Consider the following 26,843-nt stretch of genomic DNA (forward strand, 5'->3'; position numbering starts at 1 on the left):
GTCTGACCTGGCGATCTCAGGTGAGGCTGGAAAGCTGCCGGAAGAAATCTGGGACTCATCCTTCAGAGAACATCTGCGCAGTCGTTTCCGACTGGACCCACGGTTTACATCTCTGCGCTGTCCTGGGCCTGAGGTAAAAAGCGTGCGTGTGTGTGTGTGTGTGTGTGTGTGTGTGTGTGTGTGTGTGTGTGTGTGTGTGTAAAGCAGGCTCTGCAGAGCCTGGACAGGTGCAGGAGGGATGGTGAGGAGCCGCAATGGAGAGATGGAGAAACAGAGGCCCCAGCAAGAGAGGCGTCACTGCTAGTCAGTGGCATAGCAGGATTCACACCCAGATCTTACGACACCCGCTGCAGTTTCTGTCCCCCTTTTTCTTTTGCGGACAAAGGCCCAGACACCCCCGCTACCCCCCAGAACAGCTGTTCTTTAGTCCCTGTTGTTAGCAGGGGAGAGTGGAAGGAGGCCTGGGCTGAGGAGAGGGGCGGCAGGGAGCTGAGGGGGAAGGGGAGCACGAGAAGGGAGAGGGAGGAAAGGGGGGGGTGGAACGGGAGAGGGCAGGGAGAGGAAGGGGAGAATGGAAGGGGAGGGGGAAGAAAGGGGAAAAAGAGCGGGGAGGAGGAGGAAAGGGGGGAGAAAAAGGGAGAGGAGAGGAAGAGAAAGGAAGGGGAGGAGAGGGGGAGGAACTGCAGGAAAAGAAAGAAAAAGGAAGGGGAGGGTACACGAGAGACATAAAAGTGCCTCTGGGTTGGAGGTGGAAAAGGGATGAACGCTGCGGGCAGCTCAGGTCCGCCGGGACCTTTCCCGACGATGGTGGTGAGCCTGGAGCGGAGGCTGGTTGTTGTTAGTGGATAACCAGAAGGGACTGTTCTTTATTAGAGGTTAAATAATGGAGTCTTAGCTTGAAGTTCGAATGTTCTGTATAACATTTGTAACCAAATGGCCAACTAACGTCAGTTTCTATATCTCCACAATGAGTAACTCACAAGGAAGCATCTATTCCAGTCTGGGAAAGCTCCAATTATTAGAAGGTTGTCTGTATTGGGCCAGATTCACCCGTCATTTCTCCGTTTCCCACAGAGCGTAGTTTCTTGGAATTGGAAGGAACTTCAGAGACCTGTTTCAAGTTATACCTGAATAAGAATCTTTTTTATGTCATCCCAGTAAGTGAGCCATTGCACGAAGATCTCTAGAGACGATAATAACGATAGTTAGCATTTTGTGACCTTTAAAGTTTGTGCTACCCATACATTTCATAAGCATGCCATATAACACCTCATGATTAGAACTAACATTTATATAGCCCATTAAGGTTTCCATCCAAAGTGTTTTACAAATACTATGTCATTTATTCTCACAATGGCCGTGGGAAGTGCTATCATTCTCCTCAATTTATAGATGAGGAAAGTTATGAAGACAAAGATTAATTGATGGGGAATCACAAGTTAGACAGCGAAGCTGGATGTGAACGTTGACTCTAGGCCTACTTCTCTATCCACTCTGCCATCTAGTGGTCTCTTAAGGAGTGCACACTATATTCCACAGCAACTCACTCCCCCTTTTGGGTTACTCTGTTAATTAAGGAAATCTGTGCAAAGTGAAATAAACAGGATCTGAAAACAATTTACGTGATGACCACAAGGTAAACAACAACCACAAAATTTGTAATGAGCACCTTTCTCATCAAAGAGAAGCGACCAGAAGCTTGGGATGTGGAATATTGCATATCATGTCAAACTGTTTCCTGTGTTGGTTAATTTTTCTAAACTTTTCTTCCTACTTTTTAATTACTTTATTATAAGAGATGGCTGTCTGAGAGGAAGTAGATAGGGATACAATGGGAAATGTAGCTGCTGTGAAAACAAAAAACATAAATAGAAATTTATTTTAAAAAAAGAGAAATAAGCCAAATCTTTCCTCTGAAACTTCCACCCATGATTCTTACCACATAGAATAAATTTATATTCTTTTTAACATGACAGCCCATGAGTCATTGCTGCTGAAGATAGCAATTGTGTTTCTCTAAATCTTTTCTAGAGTAAATATTCCAGTTTTTCAGTCAGTCATTATAACATAAACATTATTTGGGGGAATATACTCTTCTTGTAATTAATGTGGAATGAAAGTGGCAAATCTAAAACCAGCAAACTAAAAGGTAAAAAATAAAATGAATGATGGTCATCAATTTTGAAAAGCATGAAGAATGATTGCAGGGTGAAGCCAAAAGCTGGTAATACAATGGTATAGTGCACTGAGGTTTCTATCTCAACTGCCAAAAAGCTGCCCTGGTACCTCTGATTAGGAAATCATCAGAGATAAGAGACACAGTGGGAAAAAAATGTAAATATGGCATTCTCTGTGCAAGTTTTTGCACAATTTCTCCTATTTTCTCTAAGGGCTGAGATTTTTAGCATTGTCTTTTAAAAAACAACAGTGGTATCATACTTCAATAGGAGATTCCTGCAGACCACATATTGACCTAGAAAACCTCAAATCAGCATCTATATTGTATTTTCATTTATCTCCCTGTTACATTTTATTCTGGTTTGGGATTCACTGGCGAATTTTTGGAGTTGCTTGGGCCAGTTGCCAACCGTTTGACATCTCTGTCTTAAAAGTGCTTCTGGATATTTATACTTTAATTATTAATTTTTAAAACTTAAAACTTTTTAATACACTCAGTTTGCTCAACTCTATTTCCACTTATTCTTTCTAATCTTGTGAGACAAGCCAACTGCCTTTGCTTTATCCTTCTTGAACCCTTGAACAGATTTCATGCCTCATTTTGTCCTTGATCTAGCTTCTTTTACAACCAGAACATAAAGTCTTTTTTAAAAATTAATTTTATAATTATAATTTTTTTTGACAGTACATATGCATGGGCAATTTTTTTATAACAGTATCTCTTGTACTTACTTCTTTTGCGAATTTTCCCCTCCCTCCTTCTACCCTCTCCCCTAGATGACAGGCAATCCCATACATGTTAAATGTGTTACAGTATATCCTAGATGGAATATATGTATGTAAAACCGAATTTCCTGTTGCCCAGTAAGAATTGGATTCAGAAAGTAAAAGTAACCTGGGTAGAAAGACAATAGTGCAAACAATTTACACTCAATTCTCAGTGCAGAACATAAAGTCTTAACCTAGAGAAATAGAGCTTCTTCAAATTTTCCTCATTTCCCCCAAATTTTGCCAAGTGTCTCTTCTTCAAATGAAATCTGAGACTCCTCTAAAACCTCAAACCTAATCCACTCCACCCCACCCTTTCTAAATTTCTATGTGATTTCCTTCTCTTTCAAGTCCTTCTCCCTTCTACTAGTCCTATAGAAGCCAGATTCTCATTCAATATGTTTGTGGTTAACTGCTGTAAATTTTCATTGCTGTTGTATTAGTTATTTTGTTAGGTATGAGGGAAATTATAAAAAATAAGTTCAAGAGAGTGAACTGGTGGCTTCTAGGAGCTCATATGTTAACTCCAACATACATGCACATTTCTTTATAGACTGTTGCTCATAGAGCATGATTATGTGCCCTTTTCTTTAAGAATTAGAGGAAATATTGGGTAAAATCAGATTATTTGGAGTTAGCAAGAGATCAGTAAGAAAGTAGAAATAAGGTATAGACTACCTATAGAGGGTTTTAACAGTAAAAAAGAGGCTAAAGTAATAAAGAGTCAGGATATAATCAGTATTTAGTCTTTGGGTCTCATATACAGTAGAATTACATTTTTGGTTAAATTTCAAAGTACTTACTTTTGAAAAAATCTTTAAAATGCCACATATTCAGTACATTAACTTTAAAATGCTCTACTAGAAAGGGACAAAGGTATCTTTTAAAGATGGTTGTACTATGTTAGATGGGCTTGACATAATTGTTATAAAAACATGGAATATAATTTTTATGTTTTAAAGTACCTACAAAAGAAACATGGACCAGAATTTCTGAAACAAAAACAGATAAAGACCTATCAGGCAGGAAAACTGAAGAATAGGGAAAAATATTCTTGAAAGGGCTTTAAACATCATTTTTCTTATTCCTACTTCATGATGCATAAAAGGACACAGAAAAATAAAAAGGAACATGAGGAGATGTCTGTCTACTAGTCCAGGGCTTCTTAAACTTTTTCCAGTAGCAACGCCTTTTCGCCTGAGAAATTTTTACACAACCCTGGGCATATAGGTATGTAAAATACGTATACAAATCAGACATTTACTGATAATAAATCATTAGGAAATTTATTTTAAAACAATTCTTTGTGGGACAGATAGGTGGTGCAGTGGATAGAGCACCAACCTTGAAGTGAGGAGGACCTGAGTTCAAATGTGACCTCAGTTACTTAACACTTCCTAGCTATGCAACCCTGGGCAAGTCACTTAATTCCAGTTGCCTCAGCAAAAATAAAAAAAAAACAACAACAAAAGACAAAAGCAAATTCCCATACATTTAATGAGATGGTTATGCTTATTTATTTTTACATAAAGAATTTAATCTTGATACAGAACATTCTCAATATTTTTTTCAGAGTTGATCTATATTTTGATTTTATAATTGTCAATGCCGAAAACACCTCTTTACTTAAATACATGAATAAAAAATGGCAGGAGTATGTTTAGGACCATTTCAGAAATTATTGGAAAATCTGCCCTAATCCCAAGCCAAAATTTATTTAACAATGTTTTTTTAAGAAACTCAAGTTTTAAACCTATGTCACTTGATAACTCAAAAAATTCTTGAAATTTTAAAGGTAGTCAACTGACATTTAATTTCAATTGAGTATGGTTTATAAATGCAACTTAGTTTTTTAGAATCAAAATTTGAAAGGAAATATTTCTGAAATTTTATCTCTAGGTCTTTTAGATGATCACATAACTTACAATTAAATCTTTGAGAAGGTTATTTTCAATTCTAAAATCGTATAACTACAAACATTTCTAAATAACATTTCCATCCTATTTTTCCACATATTAATTTTGTATTAAAACTTTCAATTTTATCTTTTAATATACATCTTAGAATTTTTTCCTTGAAGTAACCTGTTTAAATCATTACTTTTCAAAAATATCTGACAAATATATCTTTGAAAGCCATGTCATTATGAAAACATTAACAAAATCAGATTTCTGCTTAGTCAAATCAATAACTTCATCTTTCATTTTCAATAATCTGTTTAAACTTTACCCTCTTAAGAGTCAGCTTATCTGTGTATTTAATAATAAGCTTTTATACTCAGATTCCATGTTTTTGCAAAGGTTTGAAAATAACTGACTGTTAAAGGCATGGCTTTTAATGAAGTTAATTATTTTGATTGTATTGAGAATCCCAACATTTAACTATAGTGATTTATTTTTGGCTGTGAGTGGCAGTCTAATGGATTCATTGTAAATGAGTAAAAATGACAAATTCATTGCCCCCAGCTTTAATTATTGCTACAAATCCAAATTCTCACCCATCATTGTTCTAGCAACATTTGTTGCTAAAACAATGCAATTTTTCTACTATAAACCTTCATTTGTGGAAAATTTATTGATTTTTAAGATTTTATATATATATATATATATATATATATATATATATATATATATATATATGTCTTCCCTTCTTGTGTGCCCTTCCAAAGGGCAACATAACAATAATTCTTCATTGTGTATTTTGTCTTTACTTGCTACAATTAAATACTCATATTTTTGTAAAAGAAGGAAATAACAGCAATTTTAAAAATTAAACATTCTAACACAATACAATTCAAAGATACTAATTTCATAGTTAACATGCTGAGGAGTGACATTAAGAAAATGTTAAAAGTCTTTATTTTCCATTAAACTTGTTTCTGTAAAAGCATAAAACTATGTTCAGTAAAAACAGCAATTTATAACATACAGTTGTCTTGAATCTTGAGCCAAGGTGTTTCTGCTAGTATTTGTTGACATTGTGTGGTGTGATGGTAAGTGCAGTGCAAAGTATGCATCTTGTGTGTTCAGAACCAAGGCTGCAATGAAGTCACATGATGCAATATGGATAGGCACTGCCAGAAATACCTTGGATACATTATGTGTTTGACTTTGAATTAGTTTTTGGGCATTGCATACATTCAGAAACCTTTTAGTATTGACAACTTTTTGCAACTGCCACATTCAATTATGTGACCTCCATATAGGATTGCAACCCACTTTAAGAAGCTTTGTACTAGTTTAAGTGGAATGAATAAACAGCAAGATGAAGGAACAAGGGTCAGAGATCACAGAGGAAATATTCATTTGACAAAACTTATCTGTGAGAAGTTGATAGGAACTGAAAGTGACAGGAACAGCAGATTCATGTCTCTCATATCAGACTCCATCTATAACATTTATTGATTATAATGAGAGGAGGGAGAAATAACCTTCATTATTTAAATTGTTCCTTCCCCCCCCCCCAGCAGCTTCTTTTTCCTGACAGACTTTTAAAAACCATTCCTTTTTCATAGCAGATCTTACCAGAACCTGCAGAGAATCCTGCTTATGATTTTATGCCAGGTAGATTATTTTTCCTCTACTTCCTTTATGTAAAAGGTTGATACCATGCAGTATGAGTTTGTAATATATTTCCATTTTCATTTCAGTGATCCTACATTTATCTACTAAATCCTTCTCTTCTGTATCAGAGGAAAAAGTAATCTTTAAAAGTAATTTATTTGGGGCAGCTAGTTGATACAGTGGATAGAGCACTAGCCCTGAAGTCAGGAGAACTTGAATTCTTTTTTTTTTTTTTTTTTTTTTTTTTTTTGCTGTGTGACCAGGGTTAAGTAATTTTTTAAAATTTTATAATTATAAATTTTTTGACAGTATATATGCATGAGTAATTTTTTTTATAACATTATCCCTTGTATTCATTTTTCCAAATTATCCCCTCTCCCCCTCTACTCCCTCCCCTAGATGACAGGCAATCCCATACATTTTACATGTGTTACAATATAACCTAGATACAATATATGTGTGTAAATCCAATTTTATTGTTGCACGTTAAGTATTAGATTCCGAAGGTATAAGTAACCTGGGTAGATAGACAGTAGTGCTAACAATTTACATTCACTTCCCAGTGTTCCTCCTCTGGGTGTAGTTGTTTCTGTCCATCATTGATCAACTGGAAGTGAGTTGGATCTTCTTTATATTGAAGATTTCCACTTCCATCAGAATACATCTTCATACAACATTGAAGTGTACAGCGATCTTCTGGTTCTATTCATTTCACTCAGCATCAGTTGATGTAAGTCTTTCCAAACCTCTCTGTATTCCTCCTGCTGGTCATTTCTTACAGAGCAATAATATTCCATAACCTTCATATACCACAATTTACCCAACCATTCTCCAATTGATGGACATCCATTCATCTTCTAGTTTCTAGCCACTACGAAAAGACCTGCCACAAACATTTTGGCACATACAGGTCCCTTTCCCCTCTTTAGTATTTCTTTGGGATATAAGCCCAATAGCAGCAATGCTGGATCAAAGGGTATGCACAGTTTGATAACTTTTTGGGCATAGTTCCAAATTGCTCTCCAGAATGGCCGGATTCTTTCACAACTCCACCAACAATGTATCAGTGTCCCAGTTTTCCCACATCCCCTCCAACATTCATCATTATTTGTTCCTGTCATCTTAGCCAATCTGACAGGTGTGTAGTGGTATCTCAGAGTTGTCTTAATTTGCATTTAGGAGAACTTGAATTCAAATGTGACCTCAGACATTTAACACTTCCTAGCCGGGTGACCCTGGGAAAGTCAATCCCAATTACCTCAGCAAAAAAATAAAATAAAAGTAATTTATTCACCCCTGGATATCATCCCCTCCAACCTTCTATAACAACATCTCAGCATGTTTCTCTTCTCCCTAAGATTTTTAATGCTTCTGTCTCCCATAGTATTATTTTTTCTGCTGTTGAACATTCTTATCTCTCCCCACACTCAGAATAAAAAACACCACCACCAAATCACTGAATTGAGTCTGCCTCTTAGCTGTATCTTTGAACCTTAAATCCTGACTATAGAGATACATTTGGCTATTAAGCAGAAAAAATCTATCTGAATCCAATCTAAATACACCCATTACACCTTGACATAGTCTAAATACTAGGAAGGAGCAATGATTTGACAGATACTTCAGTACTTCTGATCTTAGTGCAGCCTAAGGTTTTTACAGAACAGGAAGGTCTTAACTTGCAGTATTAGTACAATGCCTGGCCATTCTGTTAGGGACCTACAGATATAGCATCCTGAAGAGTGAGAATGCAAGGACCCATCTTGGAGAATCTGACCCAAATGCTTGCAGACAAGAGAGAATGATTTTAAAAATAGCCAAATTGAAAATCAATGGGAAGAAAGTAGACCTTGATCGCATATCAGAGAGTAAAGACTTTTTTCCATTCTTTTAATCTGCAGTGCTTAGCATACTGCCTAACACATATTATTGTTGTTGTTCAGTCATTCCATGTTGAAGAATACTGTCCATGGAGTTTTCTTGATAAAGATACTGAAGTGGTTTGCTATTTCCTTCTCCAGAATTCATGGTACTCTTATTGATTGAGTCTTCCAGCTGTCTTCTCTGTACCTGATATGTAGTAGGTGCTTAATAAATGATTGTTGACTGGCTGGCTGTCTTGGTTTCCCACTGGGTTCATTAATTAAACATATCTGGGGTTTCAGCATCAGGCTATTTAACAATCTTCTAATTCACCTAACCCTCTTTCCATTTTTCTATATGTAACCACACACATTTGGAATTAATGATTGGAGGAGAGCAGCCTCTATTGGCCATTCCTATTAAAAGCACTATTGACTTATTCCTCGTATTCTCAAAATCTATCTGAATAGGTCCCTCTACAACAGGTTTTATGCTTAACCTGAGAACCTGCAGGTCTGAAATGTTATTTTAGTCTTAAATCAATGCTAATGAGAATTGGAACAAATAATGTATTAAGAATTTTTTGTTTGCCTGACATTTGATAATTCACATACTTTCCCATATCCTTTCTCCATTATCTGTAACATGAACTTTGGGTATTTTATTCAGCAGTAGTGAAGTCTGTTTTCATGAGGGATTTGTGGACTCATTCTCATTCTTTTATATTGGTGGTACAGTAGACAGAGCCCTGGAATTAGAGTTAGGAACACCCTAGTTCAAATCTGACCTTTATAAATATGGGCAAGTCACTTCATCTCTGTTGGTCTTCAATTTCCTCCTTGATAAAATGGCTATGATGATAATAGCACCTACTTTGTGGGGTTGCTATGAGGCTTTTAAAATAAGAGAATATCTGTAAAATGTTTAACACAGTGCCTGATATCTAATGGAACTTTCACAAATGCTTGTTATTATCATTATTATCACAATTATTAGTCATTTAAAGTGTTGAGATAGCAAGTTAAAGGCTAAGTGAATAGTTAGAAGCAGAGGCAGAAAAGTAATTTAGGTTTCTTTATTCCTAGTTTTCCTAAACTGAAGGTTTAGAGGGGGAAGTATAGGAGGTCAGAGGACCTGAATTCATGTTCTGTATCTATTACTTACTTCCCCCCCCCCTTTTTTTTTTTTTACCCAGGACAGATAAATCACTTCTTTAGGCCTCAGTTTCCTCACTTGTAAAATGAGGGATTGGACATCAATTTCCGAGCTCTCAATATAAAATTTTGTAATCCAGGTTACTTCTCTGATCCTGTCTATTTTATGAAGTGGCTTCATCAGAAGAAAAAGCAAAAAAGGAAGATCAGAGAGACTGGTTGAATTGTTTATTCAAACCAGATTTCCTGATTCAGGGACAGAATGAAGATCTCAGTGTCTGAGGTTCTTTCCTTTGGTCCTTGGAAGGAGAGCAGCTGCTTTGTCCATATTTCTTTTGACTTCTTTGAAGTATATTAAGGATGGAGTTTAGAGACTTTTTACTTGGGAGCTCTAGAATGTTGCTCATTTCCCTCATATTGCCTTTCTCCTTTTCCAGGTTGGGCTCTTGAGATGCAGTTTCTTCTCTAAGCAGGTTGTGCAGAGACTCAGAAGGAATGGCCACCTTGTCCCTGACAGCCAAGGGCCAGGTGAATTGATCTTCCTCACTTTTCCCCGAATTTAATTTCTCATCATGCAACCTGAGTTTCTCTGCTTAGTTGTTTCTGCTGCAAAGACCAAAAGTCTACTTCTTCAGCAGTAAGAAACTGGGCCTGTCCCGGTGGATGCAGGGCATCATAATAACTATCATCATAAGAAATACCCTTTACTCTATAAAGTACTTTTCCTCAGTGGGTACCTCTTCTGTAGGCATGATGATGTGGGATTAAGAGACCTTTCTTTGACAGGTCACATGCTTGCACCTCCTTTCATATTCCATAGTATTCAGATGTTTTAAAATCATCGAACTACTCTGTTTATCCCATCAGTCACTCCAAATGCTCTTATTTTCATACTTTCCTATTAGATAGGAAAGGCTTTATGAGTGAGCAAGAATATGTTTGTTTCAGCAATCAATAACATTCAAGGATGTAGCTGTGAACTTCACCCAGGAGGAATGGAGGCAACTGAACCCTGCTCAAAGGAACTTGTACAAGGATGTGATGCTGGAGAACTATAGAAACCTCATCTCATTGGGTAAGGATGGCTTCTACTTGTGATTCAGAATTTATCTTTAAAAAAAATTCTTTTTGCTAAATAGTAGTGAATACAGAACTTGAATTGATTTATGTCTATGGCTATGTGTCTTAAAAAGAGTCATATAATAGACACCTATAGGAACTACTTTGAAACGGCAATGATGGCTATGTAACTGTGAAGGTGACCATAAGGTCTTCCTGTACCTTGGGACCAGGTGAGGGTGGGGGTGGGGTGTCCTGGAGAGGATAAAAACCGTGAGAGATCTGGATACATCAAGAATAAAAACAGGAAGAAGATCTTCAAGACAGAGTCCATGGATTTAAAAGTGCTAACTAAAGGCAAGAGAGAGATATCAGAGAGAGTCATATGGTTATAATAGTTCATAAGTTCTTCCCATCAAGCTTCTCAGCGCTTTCTATACATTACTCCTAGTTTTATCCTCTGGTGCCATATGCAATAAATCTAATTCTTTCCTATATTATAGCCTTTCACTTACTTGAAGACAGCTACCACAACCCTTTCTAAGTCTTCTCTTCTTTAGGTTAAATATCTTTGTTCCTTCACTTATCCTTATATAATGTGACCTTAAAGCCCTTTCCCATTCTGGTCACTCTTTTCTGGATGCACTCCAGCTTATCAATGCCCTACCTAAAATTGGTGCCCAGAACTGGACACAATTTTTCAGATATGGTTTGACCAGATTAGAGATCAGCAGGTTTCAAAGCTCCCCAGTGGAGTGTGATGTAAAATTCTTGTGGATAGAATTTTGTTTTATTTTTGTCTTTGTAGCCACAGGACTAACACAGTGACTGATGCAGAATATCAAGATGTAAATAATGAAGTTGATATGGATTGAACACTGCCTTTCAGAAAAAATGATTGACGTATTTTGGTTTTATATCACCAACACTTCCCAATATATACCTTCCTCCAACCCAGAGAGCATCCCTTGTAACAAAAGTAAAAACACATCATGATTCCTTCTTATTTTTTTATGAGCAATGAAGATTTAAAATTTTTTTATAATTATAATAATTTTTGATAATATATATGCATGGGTAATTTTTTAAAACAGCATTATCCCTTTTACTCACTTCTTTTCCAAATTTTCCCTTCCTTCTCTCTACCCACTCCCCTAGATGACAGGCAATCCCATACATGTTAAATGTGTTATAGTATATCCTAGATACAATATAACATATCATTCCTTTCTTAAGAAAGCCTCAGATCACATTAGTTTTCATATTTGCTATATTAGTCATACTGTTGATTCAATATTGAGCTTGCAGTAAACAAAACCACAACTCTTTTTCATGAAACCCACAGTCTAAACATATTTTATCATATTGTACTTGTGAAATTAATTTTTGAACCCCTGTTTAAGATTACATTGACTCTAATTAAATTTCATCTCCTTAGATGTAACTTAATGTTCAGCTTATCAAACAGTTTTTGGATCTTGTTAAATAGTGGGTCAGCTGTTCTTATCAATTGTGTGTTATTAGCCAATTTGACAAACATTTATGCTTATCTCCAGGGCATTGAGAAAAATATTAAATATCCTGGGACCAAATACAGATCCCTAGTGTACTCCACTAGAAACATCCTTCTAAGCTCATATCATATCCTTTGGGTTTGGCTTTTTAGCCAAGTTTGAATCATTCTAATTATGCTGTCTTTTACATAAAGTGAGACAAGGTTGACCACATCTCTTTATCTTGTCCACAAGTATATGGTAAGACTTTATCAAATATTTTGCTAAAGTTTAGATAAATTATATCTACAGTATTCTTCAATATAGCAATGTAGTTACCCTATTAAAAAATGTAATTAGTTTAACATCACCTATTTTTGATGAAGTTGTACTGTGTATTTTCTAAATGTTCACTAACTGTTCTTTTTATATTTCTGTCTAGAATTTTCTCAAGAGTCAAAAGTAAGTTCACTGGCCTATATAGTTTGCATTCTCCAATATCTTGCCTTTTTTGGAAAATCCTGTGGTATTTCTTCCTTTTTATCTGATATTTCAAAAATCATTGAGTATCTCAGCATTCCCATCCACCAGTTTTTTCAGTACCTTAGGATGATGATCTGGGTATAAAGATTTGAACTCATCAAAAGTAGTTAGAGTATTGTCTTATTATAGCACTCCTTATCTTGGGAATCAGCTTCACTTCCTTATTAGGGATTTTTGTTCCAGTATTTCTAGTCCAAAGATACTTCTTGTCAGAGAATACAGAAGCAAAAAAGAAAAAGAAAATCGAGCAGCTCTGCCTTCTGTTGATCATCCATTATTATTATCCCTTTATTTTCCCAAACAGGGGTCCTATTCTTTTTTGATCTTTTCCCCCTGTATAGATTTTAAAAATTTTTTTGTTGTCTTTAGCTTTCCTTGACAGCTTTATCTCATTCTGTTTTCACCTTTCTTATTCATCTTCTTGTTACCTTCTCTTGCTACTGGATGTCTTTCTATAAATGAATTTTCAAAAATCTTAAGTAGATAGTTAATTCTCCATGCATTCACATTGGTTTCTTTAAACACTTCCCCTTTTAATTTGGCTTCAAAATTTCATTATTGAAAGCTTCCTTGTAGTGTGCTTTCTATAGCCCCCAAGTTGGAGTGACAAAATGTACTATTGCTTTCTAGAGCCCCAACACTGGGGTGCCAAAATATACCGTCTGGACTAGCTCTCTGGAGGATCTCTAGATGAGCCTTGGTCTTAGGTAGAGGGGTGATGAAGGCAGAAGAGCCACCAGGAAGATCTCTGTCTCTGTCTCTGTCTTCTGTGTCTCTGTCCTCATCTGAGTTCGAGCTAGAGAGCTTGAGCTCTCTTATCCAGTCCTCTCAGCCCTTTCAGCCCTTAAATACCTCAGTCTGATTATATCATCACATTACATTAAGTATATGCCAATTATATCATTATATCATACTAGAGTGATTACATCATTATATCACATTAAGTATATGTGAACTAGAGAACCATTATCTCATCAATCATACTGAGTAAACACCCTGCTGTAAGTATGCTTGCTTCAAATATACCTTTCTCAGAGTTCCCTGACTATCTGTGGTACTTACACTTCCTGTATAGAATTGTAGGAAACTACTTTTTTTTTTTTTCTGTGACCACTTTGAAATCTGTTCTCCCCAAATCTACCTGACTTAACCTCTCATTCTCTATTAGAAATTATAATATGAAATGGTCACTTCTCTCAGTCTTTTCCATTCCAGTCTCCAATTCTTCCTTATCGGTGAGAAAAAGGTTATAGAATAGACATTTCTCTTGTTAGTTTTTCTATTGTTTGAAAGATGAGGCTGTTATTACATCAAGTCAAGAAGTTGTTATCTGCCCTGTTTCTGCTAAAAACTGCAGCAGATATCCATTATACTTTAAAGGTTCTAGGCTTGAACTTATTTATCTCCATTTTGGTTTAGATACTCTGCAGGATATTTCGGTGACAATTTTAGTTGTGTTTTTACTAATATTGATCCTTTTGAAGTTATTTTTCTTTTTACCAAACTTCTTACCTCTAATTCCTAGACTTCTTCATATGAATGTCTCTTTTTAATTTCACAATATTGCTACATTCTCTGGAGTGAGTGTAACAATATCCTAACCACCTGTATCCATGAAAGTTAGATTAGTTTTTTTTTCCTGCAAAGTTATTATTATGACTTAGTTGGCTCAGTTTAGGCTGTTGGTATTATTCCATGGTTGCCTGAGCACAAAACAGCCACAAGGAGAACCAGGTGTTCTCTTTTGCTTAGCTAGTGGACCACTCTGGGCAATTAAGAGGCAGGGGAGTTTTGATGAGCTGAATCAATTCATGGAGTCATTGATGCATGTCCTTGTTGAATATTTTTTCCCTGCTGTAGCTAAATTAATTTCCTTTTGTTAACTGTTGAGTGACCAACATGAATGTTTCATTTCATTCAGATATCAGCCTTAAAACTACCAGAGTATTATTCCAAGTTAGGCACATTCCCTTTACAAACTATTCTTTTTTTGAAGAATATACCCTTCTAGAAGCATAATCCAGTTATAGCTCCTATTCTTCCAAATCTCAGTGTCAGTTGAGCCTCCTGTATCAGTTCAAGGATTTTTAAGCTGGTCTCTACAGAAATACAGATGAATATCACAAGATCTGTTGTATATTAAAAACTGGATATTTAAAAATTATATCTTCATTTTCAGTATAATTGATTTCCTTTGTCATGTGTTTTATTTTATTTTAAAACATTCTGAAAAGCTATCAACAGACTTCACCAGACTGCCAAAGGGATCCATGACACAGGAAAGCTTAAGAACCCCTCTGTTAGGTTCTCTGTTTACCTTGCTACCCATATTTTGAGCATACTTGTATAGATACATGAGGTGCTATGGATTTTATTACTTGCCCTTTTCTTGAATTTTTGTTTCCAGTAAATTTCTGGATATTTCTACTACTATTTTTTCCTTGAGTTATAATCATTTAGAGTTTGATAAGTATAATGAAGCATTTTTTCTCTCACCCTTCCTTTTCAGTCTTAAACCTTTTTGACTAGATTGGAAAGACACCTTAAATACATTATTACTATAGCTCGTTAGGTATTCTTCATTCCTAGTTATTCAATACCCATTGACTTCCAAGAAAATGAGTCTGGATCCAAGCAAAAAGGAAAGAGTAAATACACATTTATCATTGTCTCTGGGCATTATTATCCCACTGCATATTTTGCTTAAATGAGAGCATATGAAGAGGAGGTACAGTTTTCTGATTGTTCTTGATGTATCAATATCAGCTTTTTGGGAGTTTTGGTGAAAAGAATTCTCTTATTTTAATGACAAAATTAAGCCCCTTATGATCTCTACAAAGGAAAAAAAAAACCTTCCTAGAGGGGAACAGACAGACCCATACCTTGACCTTTAATGGAAATTTGACAGCTGATCAAATGATGATGACTATATTTGAGAGTGGGTTCATGTCAAATGATGAGGGACTACTTCTGGGACATTTGCGTCCCCTACAGAGACTACTGTGTTTCATATCCTTTTCCAAAAACAGGATTCTCCATTTCTAAACCTGATGTGATCTTCAATTTGGAGCAAGGGAAAGATCCATGGGTATTTAACCAACAGAGATCTGAAGGGGAAGATATACTAAAAAATGCTCTAGGTGAGTAAGATTCAAAACAGATGAGATATATTGGACGTAATAACAGTTTGATGAAAGGAATTTCTCCTCAGCGCTCAAAACCCTTAAGACTCAAGTGGGAAAGCTCTCTTTCTATTTCTTTGTTTGGTGGGGGAGAGTGGGAAGAGCGGACTACCTTTCCTTCAAATGTGATTCCTCTGCTTTCCTTTTCATGTAGGCACATGTGTGTATATGTATATCCCCCCCAAAAAAATGATCTTTCAATAAATAAATAAGGAAGGGGGAGTCTCTGGAAAGAATGAGAAGAATAGGTGGTAAAAGTTAAATATGTAGTAAGGGATTTGAACGTATGCATATATATATATATATATATATGCATTTTTTTTTTTTTTTTTTACCTATCTAGCTATGTCTAGCTAATCCACACTTACCCATAACTATTTTCTCTTCTTTCTAGGGACACTTCTTCCCATTTATTTACTCACCAAAAGATTACTTTTTTAGAACTTATCCCATTTCTTTATTTATACTTTTTTATTTCTATACCTTCTCTTCTACTTAGTATAAAAATGCTGGTAATCTTGTTTTCTGCTTACTTAGTGACTTAAAAACCTTCATTTCTGTCATCTTACTCTTCTTCCACTTGTTAGCTTTTCCCCAGATTATAAGGTTATTTTTGAGAAGTAAAAAATATATATATACACATACATATACACATATATGCACATCTTGTGGAAATTATTTTGTTTTCATTTTATTGTATTCTCCACTACCCCTGCTTCCCAAAAGAGTTTTCTTTTCTTACCTTCTTGCTTTTATTTTTTTCTCTGGTTTCAGATTGGGAGAATAAACCTAAAACCAAAGGGTCACTTCCAAAGAAGAATATTTCTAAAAAAGAATCCTTGGGAACATTGAGGGAAAGACGCAGAGAGGGTCTTCTAGATCCTGCAGTTGCAAGAGTTTATATATCTGAGGGCCAATTGGAGAAGCAGAAGAAAAATTTTAAAGAGGAGAGTCGGAATAAATTCCTTTTCCATAAGGTCAATTTCAAACAATTATCAGTCAGCATTCCAGAAAATTCCACTAAGGAGAAAAGTCATGAATGTAAAGAATGTGGGAAAAAATTCTTTAACTATCTATCTCTTATTCAACATCAAAGGACTCATAATAAAGAGAAGCATTATAAATGTAATGAATATGGAAAAGCCTTCTCTAAATGTTCATCACTAATTGAACATGAAAAAATTCATACTGGAGAGAAGCCCTATGAATGTGATGAATGTGAGAAGACCTTTAGACAAAAAGGCACCCTTATTCTACATCAGCTAACACATACTGGAGATAAGCCTTATGAATGTATAGCATGTCAGAAATCTTTTAGTCTTAGAAGTAGCTTTTTGAGACACCAGGTAACTCACACAGGAGAAAGTCCTTATAAGTGCATTGAATGTGGAAAAGCCTTCATTAATTTCTCATCTCTTAGTCGCCATCAGAGAATTCATAGTGAAAAGAATTCTTATGAGTGTAATGAATGTAAGAAAGTCTTCTTTGACCACTCATCCATTATTCAACATCAGAGATCTCACAAAGGAGAGAAACATTATGAATGTAATGAATGTGGAAAAGTCTTTTCGACACATTCATCCCTTACTGAACATGAGAGAATTCATACTGGAGAAAAACCCTATGAATGTGATGAATGTGGTAAAGCCTTTGTTAATTGTTCATCCCTTAGTCGACATCAGAGAATTCATACTGGGGAGAGTCCCTATAAATGTAACGAATGTGGGAAAGCTTTCAGACAGAAAGGAACACTTAATTTGCATCTTCTAACACATACTGGAGAGAGGCCCTATGAATGTAATGAATGTGGGAAAACTTTCAGCCATCGAAGTAGTTTTTTGAGACATCAAATTACTCACACAGGAGAAAGTTCCTACAAATGTGGGGAGTGTGGGAAAGCCTTCATTAACTGCTCATCTCTTCGTCGACATCAAAGAATTCATACTGGCGAGAGTCCTTATGAATGCAAAGAATGTGGAAAAGCCTTTCGACAGAAAGGTGCATTTACTTTACATCAGCTAACACATACTAGAAAAAAGCCCTATGAATGTAATCATTGTAGAAAAGTCTTCTTGAAACATTCAGCCCTTATTCAACATCAGAAAATCCATACTAGAGAGAATCATTATGAATGTAATGAATGTAGCAAAACCTTCTTTGATCATTCAGCTTTTAGACAACATCAGAAGATACATCATGGAGAGAAGCCTTGTGAATATGTTGCATGTAGGGATTTTTCATCCCTTATTCAAAATCAGGAAACTCCTAAGAGCAAGAATCATGAATATAATGAATGTGGAAAAACTCATTCTAAACATTCATCCGTTAATGAACTTGAGAAGATTCAAATAGGAAAGAAGCCCTATGAATGTGGCAAATGTGGGAAAGCCTTCAACTCCAAAAGTAGCTTTATGATACATCAAATGTTACACAGAGGAGAAAGTCCCCATACATGTAATGAATGTGGGAAAACCTTTTTTTACCGAAAATCCATTAATCGACATCGGAGAATTCATACTAAACTGAGGCCATATGAATGTGATAAATGTGGAAAAGCCTTCCTTGATCGCTCAACTCTTACTCAACATCAGAGGACTCATACTGGAGAGAAGCCCTATAAGTGTAATAAATGTGGGAAAGCTTTCAGCCATAGAAGTAGCTTTTGGAGACATCAGCTAAGTCATACAGGAGAAAGTCCCCATGAATGCAATGAATGTGGAAAAACCTTCTTTGACCGCTCATCTCTTACTCGACATCAGAGAATTCATACTGGAGAGAAGCCCTATAAATGTAATAACTGTGGAAAAGCCTTCCTTAAACATTCATCCCTTACTGCACACGAGAGAATTCATACTGGTGAGAAGCCCTATAAATGTGACAAATGTGGTAAAGCCTTCTTTATGGCCTCTTCTCTTACTCGACATCAAAGAACTCATACAAATTAGTCCCTATGAATATAATGTGTTAAATCCTCTAACTGTTCTATGTTATACATAAGATAATTCATATTAGTAAGAAGCTGATATGGATAAATGTTCAGTAGCATGTCATCTGTTGGATAGCATTATTGATGTTATGCCAGAAAGTAGGTCTAGAGATAAAATTAAATGAGAAATTTGAGTCATACTTTTAATGTGACTTTAAAACTTCGGATTGAGAGATAAGACAAGACATCCCAAAATACTTTAAACTGTTTACTTTTTTATTCAATTTGTAACCAGGAATTTTGGAGTAACTGATCTTCAGGTACCTCAAATACAAAGTATATCTCTTGAAAACCTACTTTTCCCAGAGCTGGCCCAAGTCTTGTTGGGCTTCAGCCTTTGAAGTTCACAAATACTTCGAGGAAGAACTTTCAGGAAAATGGGGGAGAAGTTGTAAAACAAAGTATTTTCTCAACCTGTTCCTCAACGACAACATCACAGACACCAAAAGGAGAAGCAGAACTGCCAGAAGAACTCATATGAAATTGTTTTCAGGAAAGGAATGTAATGAAATGGGCAACAAAATTTCCAATGTAATAAATACTATTTATTTTTTGTTGATTAGTATTGTTCTAGTCCAATTTTTCCCTTATAACACATTTCCTGAATAATTGATTTATGCCACTTCTCTTGCATAGAAATATATTGCTGCCCAACTGTTACCAGTGTCTCTATAAAGAAAGTGAGGCCAAAAAAGGTAGGAAAAAAATATGGTGCAAAAGCACCCATAGAAGCAGCAAAGCTGAAATTATTACAAGACATCATATTAAGCACTCTGAAGACAATAAAAGATGTGATGAAATGAACAAAAATATTATGAAGCTAAGGAACAATGAACCACTAAGGACCTTCAGCAGAAGGTGGTGATGAAACTCTGGAAAATTCCATTGAGAATGTATTTAAAACAATGGAATCTCTGAAAAACCTAATACTTATGTGGAGAACAAAATGATAGAATAGAAAAACAAACCCAGAAAAGTACTCAATTAAGAAAATGTTCAGAAGCTGTGCAAACAAATATTACCTGTATCTGGAAGATAGGGCACAGAGAGATAGCTCTGGAGCTACCTGAAGACTGAAAAAAGAAAGCTGACAATTTTATGACAGAAAATTGTATAATAACATGTCTGAAATGATGAAAACAAAAGCCTGAAGAGCAAAATAAAAATTATGCCAGCAGAATTCTGGAAGATTTTATACCAAACTGATAAAGTACTAATATGATCCTGATGCTATCATTGCACAGAACAATAAAATGGGTGCTCTGTCATTCACAGAGCAATGAATCCAAAGCTTCTTATGAAGACCATTTACTAGGGTGTATAAAGCAGTTGTGATCTACATTGATAGATTACCCATATTCACAAATTTATAGTACCTGACAGGGAATTGGTGTGCATTTATGCATATATATATATATTTTTCATTTTTTTTTCAAAGGCAATTGGAGTTAAGTGACTTGCCCAGGGTCACAGCTAGGAAGTGTTAATTTTCTGAGATCGGATTTGAACTCGTCCTCCTGACTTCAGGGCTGATACTCTATCCACTGTACCAACTAGCTGTCCCAAGTGTGCAAATATTTAATATAAATGTAGATGCACATACATAGACAAAAAGCATAACTTCTTGTCTTGAATCCAAGTCATTTTTAACATCTATTTGTCTAGATAACCCAGAGTGGTAATCAAAGACACATAACAGATTAATGTCTAATAAATGGAGAAAGAATTTATTCAATGAATAATGGCAGTTAGGTGGCACAGTGTACTGGACCTGAACCAGGAAGATTGGAGTTTAAATATGATCTTATATACTTAATAGCCATGTGACCCTGGGCAAATCACAACCTCTGCCTCAGTTTCTTCAGTTGTAATATGGGTATCATAGTACCAAATTCTCAGGAGTGTCAGGAAGATCAAAAGTAATATTATTTGTAAAGTGCTTACTTAGCACAATGCCAGGCACAGGTGTTTAATAAGTCTTTGTTCCTTTTCCTCTTCCCTCTAATTACATTTGTAAGGGAAAATGCAAAGCAGTATGATAAAAAGAAAAGAAATTGAATCCACATCTTAAAAAAATGTTTACTTCAATGGTTATACTTCAGTGGATCTGTAATATTATTGATGTATTTATTCTCTTCATTATTGTAAATCATAATTCATCTACCCTTTCTCATTTATGATCCTTTTTTAATAGCTTTTATATAGAGGATCTACTCAGTATGCTAGAAACTTTCCCCTAGTTTTTTTTTTTTTTTTTTTTAAACATTCTATGGTTACCAGTGCAACACTTGGGTTGTTTTGGCTTTATTACCACCACTCTGCTGCACATTCTTTTCTGTTTCAGGTATAGTTCTTATCTCAGATATATAATTTTATATCAATTCTAATCCACTAGATAGGCTTTTCAACTGAATGACATAGCCTGGACAATCAGCATTTTTCATGCAGTTAGTTTTCTCTGTATGGATTATTCCAATTTTTTAAGTTTTGGATCTTTTTGAGGTCTTTCAATATTTGGGGCTTAGTATATTCCATGTATAAGCATTAGCATCTTGAGGACTTCACTATCAATTGGAAGTTGAACTTAGGGGAATGAACTCTGTGACTTGAGATTCCTCAACTGCATAAGAAAGCAGTTGGATAAGGTGACCTTCACGGTCTTTTTTCACTATTAATTTATAACCTTATGGTTATGCTGCTTTTCCATTTGAACTTTACATAAGTCATCCATTATGACATTGGAGCCCATATATGTCACTTGTTTAATTTTTGAACAATAATCTGAGGATCATTGAATTAAATTATTTTTGTAGTTACTTTCATTACTTCTTGTAATTCTTGTATGATTGTAACATGTATGAGATGCCTTATTTGAGGTTAAGACTTTAACATTGCATATTCTATCAAATCATTTGATTTATTATTTTTTTTTTTGTAATCAACAAGCAATAAATACCATAATCTGTTTCACAGTTCTTTCTAACCACTGAGATATGGTCAGTTGTAGAAAATTGTAAATGTTAGGTTGTTTCTTTTTCAATTTTATCATCAGGAATACCATCTATCTATCTATCTATCTATCTATCTATCTATCTATCTATAAAAATCTCATTACATTTTTATAGAGATGAGAAAGGTATATAGTTTGGTAGTTACAGATGTTCTCTTGATTACCTTTTTTGGTAAAAATATTTTTTCTTAACTCTTTTGCATTGATTTCTAGTAATAGTGATATTTATATAGCTCTTTAAGGTCTAAAGAAGCACTTTATAAACCTAATTTTATTTGAGACTTACTTAACCCTATGGGAAAGGTATGACAGATGAGAAAGGTATGGTAGATAATCTCTTTTTTACAAATAAGTAAAATGAATCTCAGGTAAAGTTATTTGTCCATAGTTTCATATTTATTAAGTGTAAAAGGTGAGATTTGAATCCAGGATTCTTAACTCCAAATCTTGCTCTCTGCCATGTCACACTGTTTCTCTTGAGGATTTCTAAGATTGTGGGGTCCACAATTTATGGAGAGGCCTCAGTGGAATTCTCTCTGCATACCTGGTCTGATACACCTGCTCACCCCAATTTTGTGGCTTTTAAAATGTCATTTCAAGTTCTGGGATTGAAATATTAAATCTTAAATGTGTTTGTTCTTGCCATAGGTCATAGAAAGGCTAAGCTAGGATAATTAAATGCTATGTTTTTCTAAATTCATGTATATTTCTAAGTGGTGCCTCTGGTATTTAAAGTGGTTATGTCTTCTCTTTTACGGATCTATGGTACTAAATTGTCATATGGTACAAGACTGACATTCTTATAAACACATAGAAGTATATCTTATATGGTTGAAGGACTGATGAGGTTATTTTTGAGTATCTGGCTTATAAAACTTATATTGTAATGAAAGATTCAAATAATTTTTAAAGAGATTATTATACATGAAACTATACACTTTATTATTTTAAGTATATTTTATATTTTAAAAGGGTATACCAATTTTCAGAAGGTGATTTCCCCTTCTGAACTTTTATTTCCTCTTTTGTGTACTTTTTTGCATTTAATGACATGTTTACCAAGTACCTGTTGTGTGCAAAGCACTGTGATAAATGCTAGGTATATAAATACACAATTGACGTATACACAATTTCTGGTTATAAGAAATATATATTCTTTTGCATGTGTGTGCGTATGTGTTTATACAACACTGATTCATGTATAAAAGAAAATCGGGACAGAACATTAACAACTGGGAAGGCATCCTGTAGGAAATGGCACTTGAGCTGAGTTTTTAAAGAAAAGAATTCTGAAAGCTAGACCATGGAGTACATTCCAAACATTATGCTGAAAGGATAGGTAGGGGCCATGTTGTGGAGGTCCTTAGTTTAGAAATATTTTATCCCAGAGATAACAGGTTAGCCACTGAAAGTTTTTGAGCCAAATAGTGGCATGATTGGACCAAAGAAAAGATTATTTTGGCAGCCCATGGAATTTCTCTTGAAAGAAGATCTATTTTGCTTTTTGTTTTGTATCCCTTGCACTTAGCCCGATAGTAAGTGCTTATTAAAGGCTTGCTTGGTTGACTCTTTTTCTCTGCCTCAGTCTCTATATCCAATTAGTTAACAAGTCTTATCAGTTCAATTTCCATTACATTTTGTACATCAGTCCTTTCCTCAGCACCCACACCATTACCTTATCTCCCCTCACCTTCATCCTGTTTTAATGGAACCGAATTTGGGAGATAAATGAGGTTAGGTATTCTGTATTTCAAGAGAAATTCTAATAAGTATGACTCCAAGGTTATGAGCATGCATTATTTGAAGGAGAGTGGTATCTCATGAGAAATAATGAAGTTTAGAGGATTGTTTGGGGGTTGATAAGGATGAGAGATGAGATTGAGATCTAATGAGTCATCCAAAAGAAGGGTATCCAGCAATTGGTTGCAATTAGAGATTAAAGAGTCAAATATCTGAGATTCATGTATAAGGATGAGAGTTGAATCATAGGAGTTGATTCACTCTTCAAGAGACTAGGGAGAAGAGCATCCAGGAATCAAGAAATGGATGATCCAGTAAAAGAAATTGAGGTAAGAGAACTGTGTCTGTAAGAGGGGGAAGTCAACTATATTAATGCTGCCAGAAACTCAAGAATGACAAAGCCTTAGCATTTAATAGAGCTCTCATAACCTAGAAGATGGCAGTTTAAATCAAATGAGACCTAAACCGAACTGCACTCTTTTGGACATCATGTTTTTCAGGACCTTGTTATTTTACTTGATTACATAAACCTCCAAAATCCATTTGGTAATTCTTGCCCATGGGGTTCTATCCTTCCTCTGATTGGAGGTGAAGGGCAGGCAGTGGAGAGCTCCTTTTAGAACCTCCAAGGAGGATGTTCCAAGGCAGCCATCCCTTTGTTTCCCATACTGCTGCACTCCTCTTCACTTATCCCCTTCCAGCTTCTTTTTGTGTTTTCTTCTACCATTATATTGTAAACTCATAGAGGATAGCTTTTTTTGTCTGCCTTTGTAGTTCCCCAATCAGTGTCTGTCATTTCATAGGCCCTTAATGTCTATATTATATTACAGTCTACATTATAGTCTTAACTGTTAAGAAGTGGGTGGTAGGGATGGAGAAATCTAAAATAGATAAACTTTCTAGTTTTGAAGTCAGTAAAAGAGAACGATAAAGGGTATTAATTTGAGGGCAAGATTCTGAAAAAGAGATTCTGACTAGGACAATGGGTACAGAGACACTGGACTTTACAACGGGTCTCTTTCTTCCCTGCGAAGGGGATGTGTGAAAATTTTTTGAAGTACAGAGTTGGGGGAAAGTAGCTTAGGATAGATGGCTTCTATTTCCTTTCTAAAATAGAAGGGGATGAAGTTTGCTCAGAGAGCAATTAAAGAGTTATTCGAGTCCTTAGAAAAGATTTAGAACAACCATTAAGGAGAGGCAAGGAAAGGTAAAAGTTTTGCTGTGCAGCAATGAGGACCCAAGGATCAGCTTGGTGGACTGAGTGCTGGACTTGGAGTAAGACCTGAGTTTGAATCTGGCCTTAGACATTTACTATCTGGGTGATCCTTTTTGCCTTAGTTTCCTCATTTACAAATTGCTGGAGAAAGAAATGGCAAATAACTCTAGTATCTTTGCCAGGAAAACCTCAAATAGTGTCGTGGAGGTTGGATATGACAAAATGAATAAGAGCTGATAAAAATAAAGTAACGCAAATTTCCATGGGAGTTGTGATTTCCTCTAGCAGTGTTCCACTGCTTGGAAATTTAGAACAACAGATGGTAGGGATGACTAAGAGCTGAGAACCAGCAGAGCATCAATTTGGATTATAATTGTTACCAGTGTCATTTACATAACTATAGTCAGCTTATTGTTTTGGTTCTTTTTTCTTTGCATCACTTCACATTTTCTTCTATTATATCTGTCTAGATTTGAGCACTTATAATGGCACAATAATATTCAATTACAATCATATACTATAATTTGTTAAAATAATTTCCAAATTGTTGGCCATAATCTAATTTTTTTTCCCCCACAGAACCTGAGATTTGGAATGAATCTCATAAATTGAGACCATATCTCCTACCTGACAGCAAATCTCTTCAATATTCTTGGCAAGTGGGCATCCAGCCTTTGCTTGAAAACCTAGAATTTTCCAATTCTTAAATTCTGAGGGAATTTTTCAGTTTTGGGTAGCTTTAATCTTTAAAAACATTTTTCTTCTATCAAGCTTAAATCTAAGATCTACCCCATTACTACTAATGCTATTACTACCAATGTAGAGCTCAGTCTCCTATGTCAATATCCTTACAATATTTGTAATGTTATTCCTGCATCAAAGGATATACATTTTTTTTTTTTTTTTTACTGTATGTCAGAGAATCATGGAATTTGATTTGGGAAGCACCTCATGGGTAATCTATTTGAATCCATAAGTACTTTTTTTTTTTTTTTTAAACAACATAGTATGTTTTAGTGTTTTCAGAGTTTCTGCTTGAAAATATCCAAAGAGAATAATTCTTGAGGTAGTCCATTCCACTCTGAATAACTTTTGTCATTAATAAGTTTCATTTTTGTATTGTGTAAATTGATCTTTTTGAAGCTTCTCCCTACTGCTTCTGATTATGTCCTTTGGAGCTAATGGAACAAACCTATTCCTTTTCTAGATAATAGCCCTTCATATATTTGAAGCTAACTAATATGTTGCTCTCTTTTCTTCTCCATGCTGTATATTTCCAGCTTCTGCAACAACTCATGCGGCATGACCTTGAAGCTCTTCAGCATTTATAATACTTTCAAAAAATGGTTACACCATTTCCCAGCTTCAGCAGCAGTATAATAGTCCGTCTGTTTCTTCCAAGTCCCTGAAGCATTGGATTTTACTATATTGACAATGTAATGGTTTTAAGGTTATATTTCAAAGTAATTTTTATTTTTATTTATCTGGTTGAGTTTGTGATGAATTTTTCAGATGGCTGATTATGTTGCTTTCTCTTCCTCTCAAATTGACCATTTATATTCTCTAATTGAATAAATTTTACTCACATAAACTTATCTTTTCTCTGGGTATGAGTTTTCTAATCTATAAAAAGAGGGGGTTTAACTAGATGATTTCTTGCTTAAAAGCCTATGATCCTGCCAGATTTCAGATGCCAGAATGTTTTATTAGAAACATTTAAAATTTTTCTCTAGTCTTAAAATCTAGATCACACTTTGTTGTGAATGTCTTTTTTTATAATCAACTTTATGTTTTATCTCCCAAAATTTGAGGTTAAAATTTTCCCACATCTCTGTAATGGTGATATATACATATATTCCACAACCAATTATTTTATGGACTTCATTTTATATTAATTTTTCTATCAGAAATTTATATGATGGGAGATATGGATTTACTCTTCTTTTTGCTACTGTTAACCAAAAACAGTATACTATTCTGAAAACTAATGTTTTCAAGGCTTCTGATAGTCCAAATAATTTGAGAAGTCTTTGTAAATTGATGTTTTGTAGGGAGAACTAAGGAAATATGTTCTCTTTTGATTCCCCA

The 26,843-nt window shown here is 35.1% G+C and overlaps 1 protein-coding gene across 1 annotated transcript; it reads left to right on the plus strand.

Annotated features, from left to right (window-relative positions):
• Nucleotides 1–26,350, plus strand: LOC141555062 (uncharacterized). Its single transcript, XM_074287637.1, has 5 exons — nt 1–133; nt 9,964–10,054; nt 10,475–10,601; nt 15,651–15,761; nt 16,578–26,350. The coding sequence occupies exons 2-5, from the start codon at nt 10,022–10,024 to the stop codon at nt 18,746–18,748; spliced, it is 2,442 nt and encodes an 813-aa protein (XP_074143738.1). The 5' UTR covers nt 1–133; nt 9,964–10,021; the 3' UTR covers nt 18,749–26,350.
• Nucleotides 26,351–26,843: the final 493 nt, after the last annotated feature.

This window comes from Sminthopsis crassicaudata, chromosome 2 (assembly GCF_048593235.1).
Source record: "Sminthopsis crassicaudata isolate SCR6 chromosome 2, ASM4859323v1, whole genome shotgun sequence".
NCBI classification, from domain to species: domain Eukaryota; kingdom Metazoa; phylum Chordata; class Mammalia; order Dasyuromorphia; family Dasyuridae; genus Sminthopsis; species Sminthopsis crassicaudata.

Coding starts and splice junctions, on each gene's coding strand:
- LOC141555062 (XM_074287637.1), top strand. CDS start 10,022: ATGGCCACCTTGTCCCTGACAGCCAAGGGCCAG. Junction 10,602..15,650: donor TAGAAACCTCATCTCATTGG/GTAAGGATGGCT, acceptor TTCCAAAAACAG/GATTCTCCATTTCTAAACCT. Junction 15,762..16,577: donor TATACTAAAAAATGCTCTAG/GTGAGTAAGATT, acceptor CTCTGGTTTCAG/ATTGGGAGAATAAACCTAAA.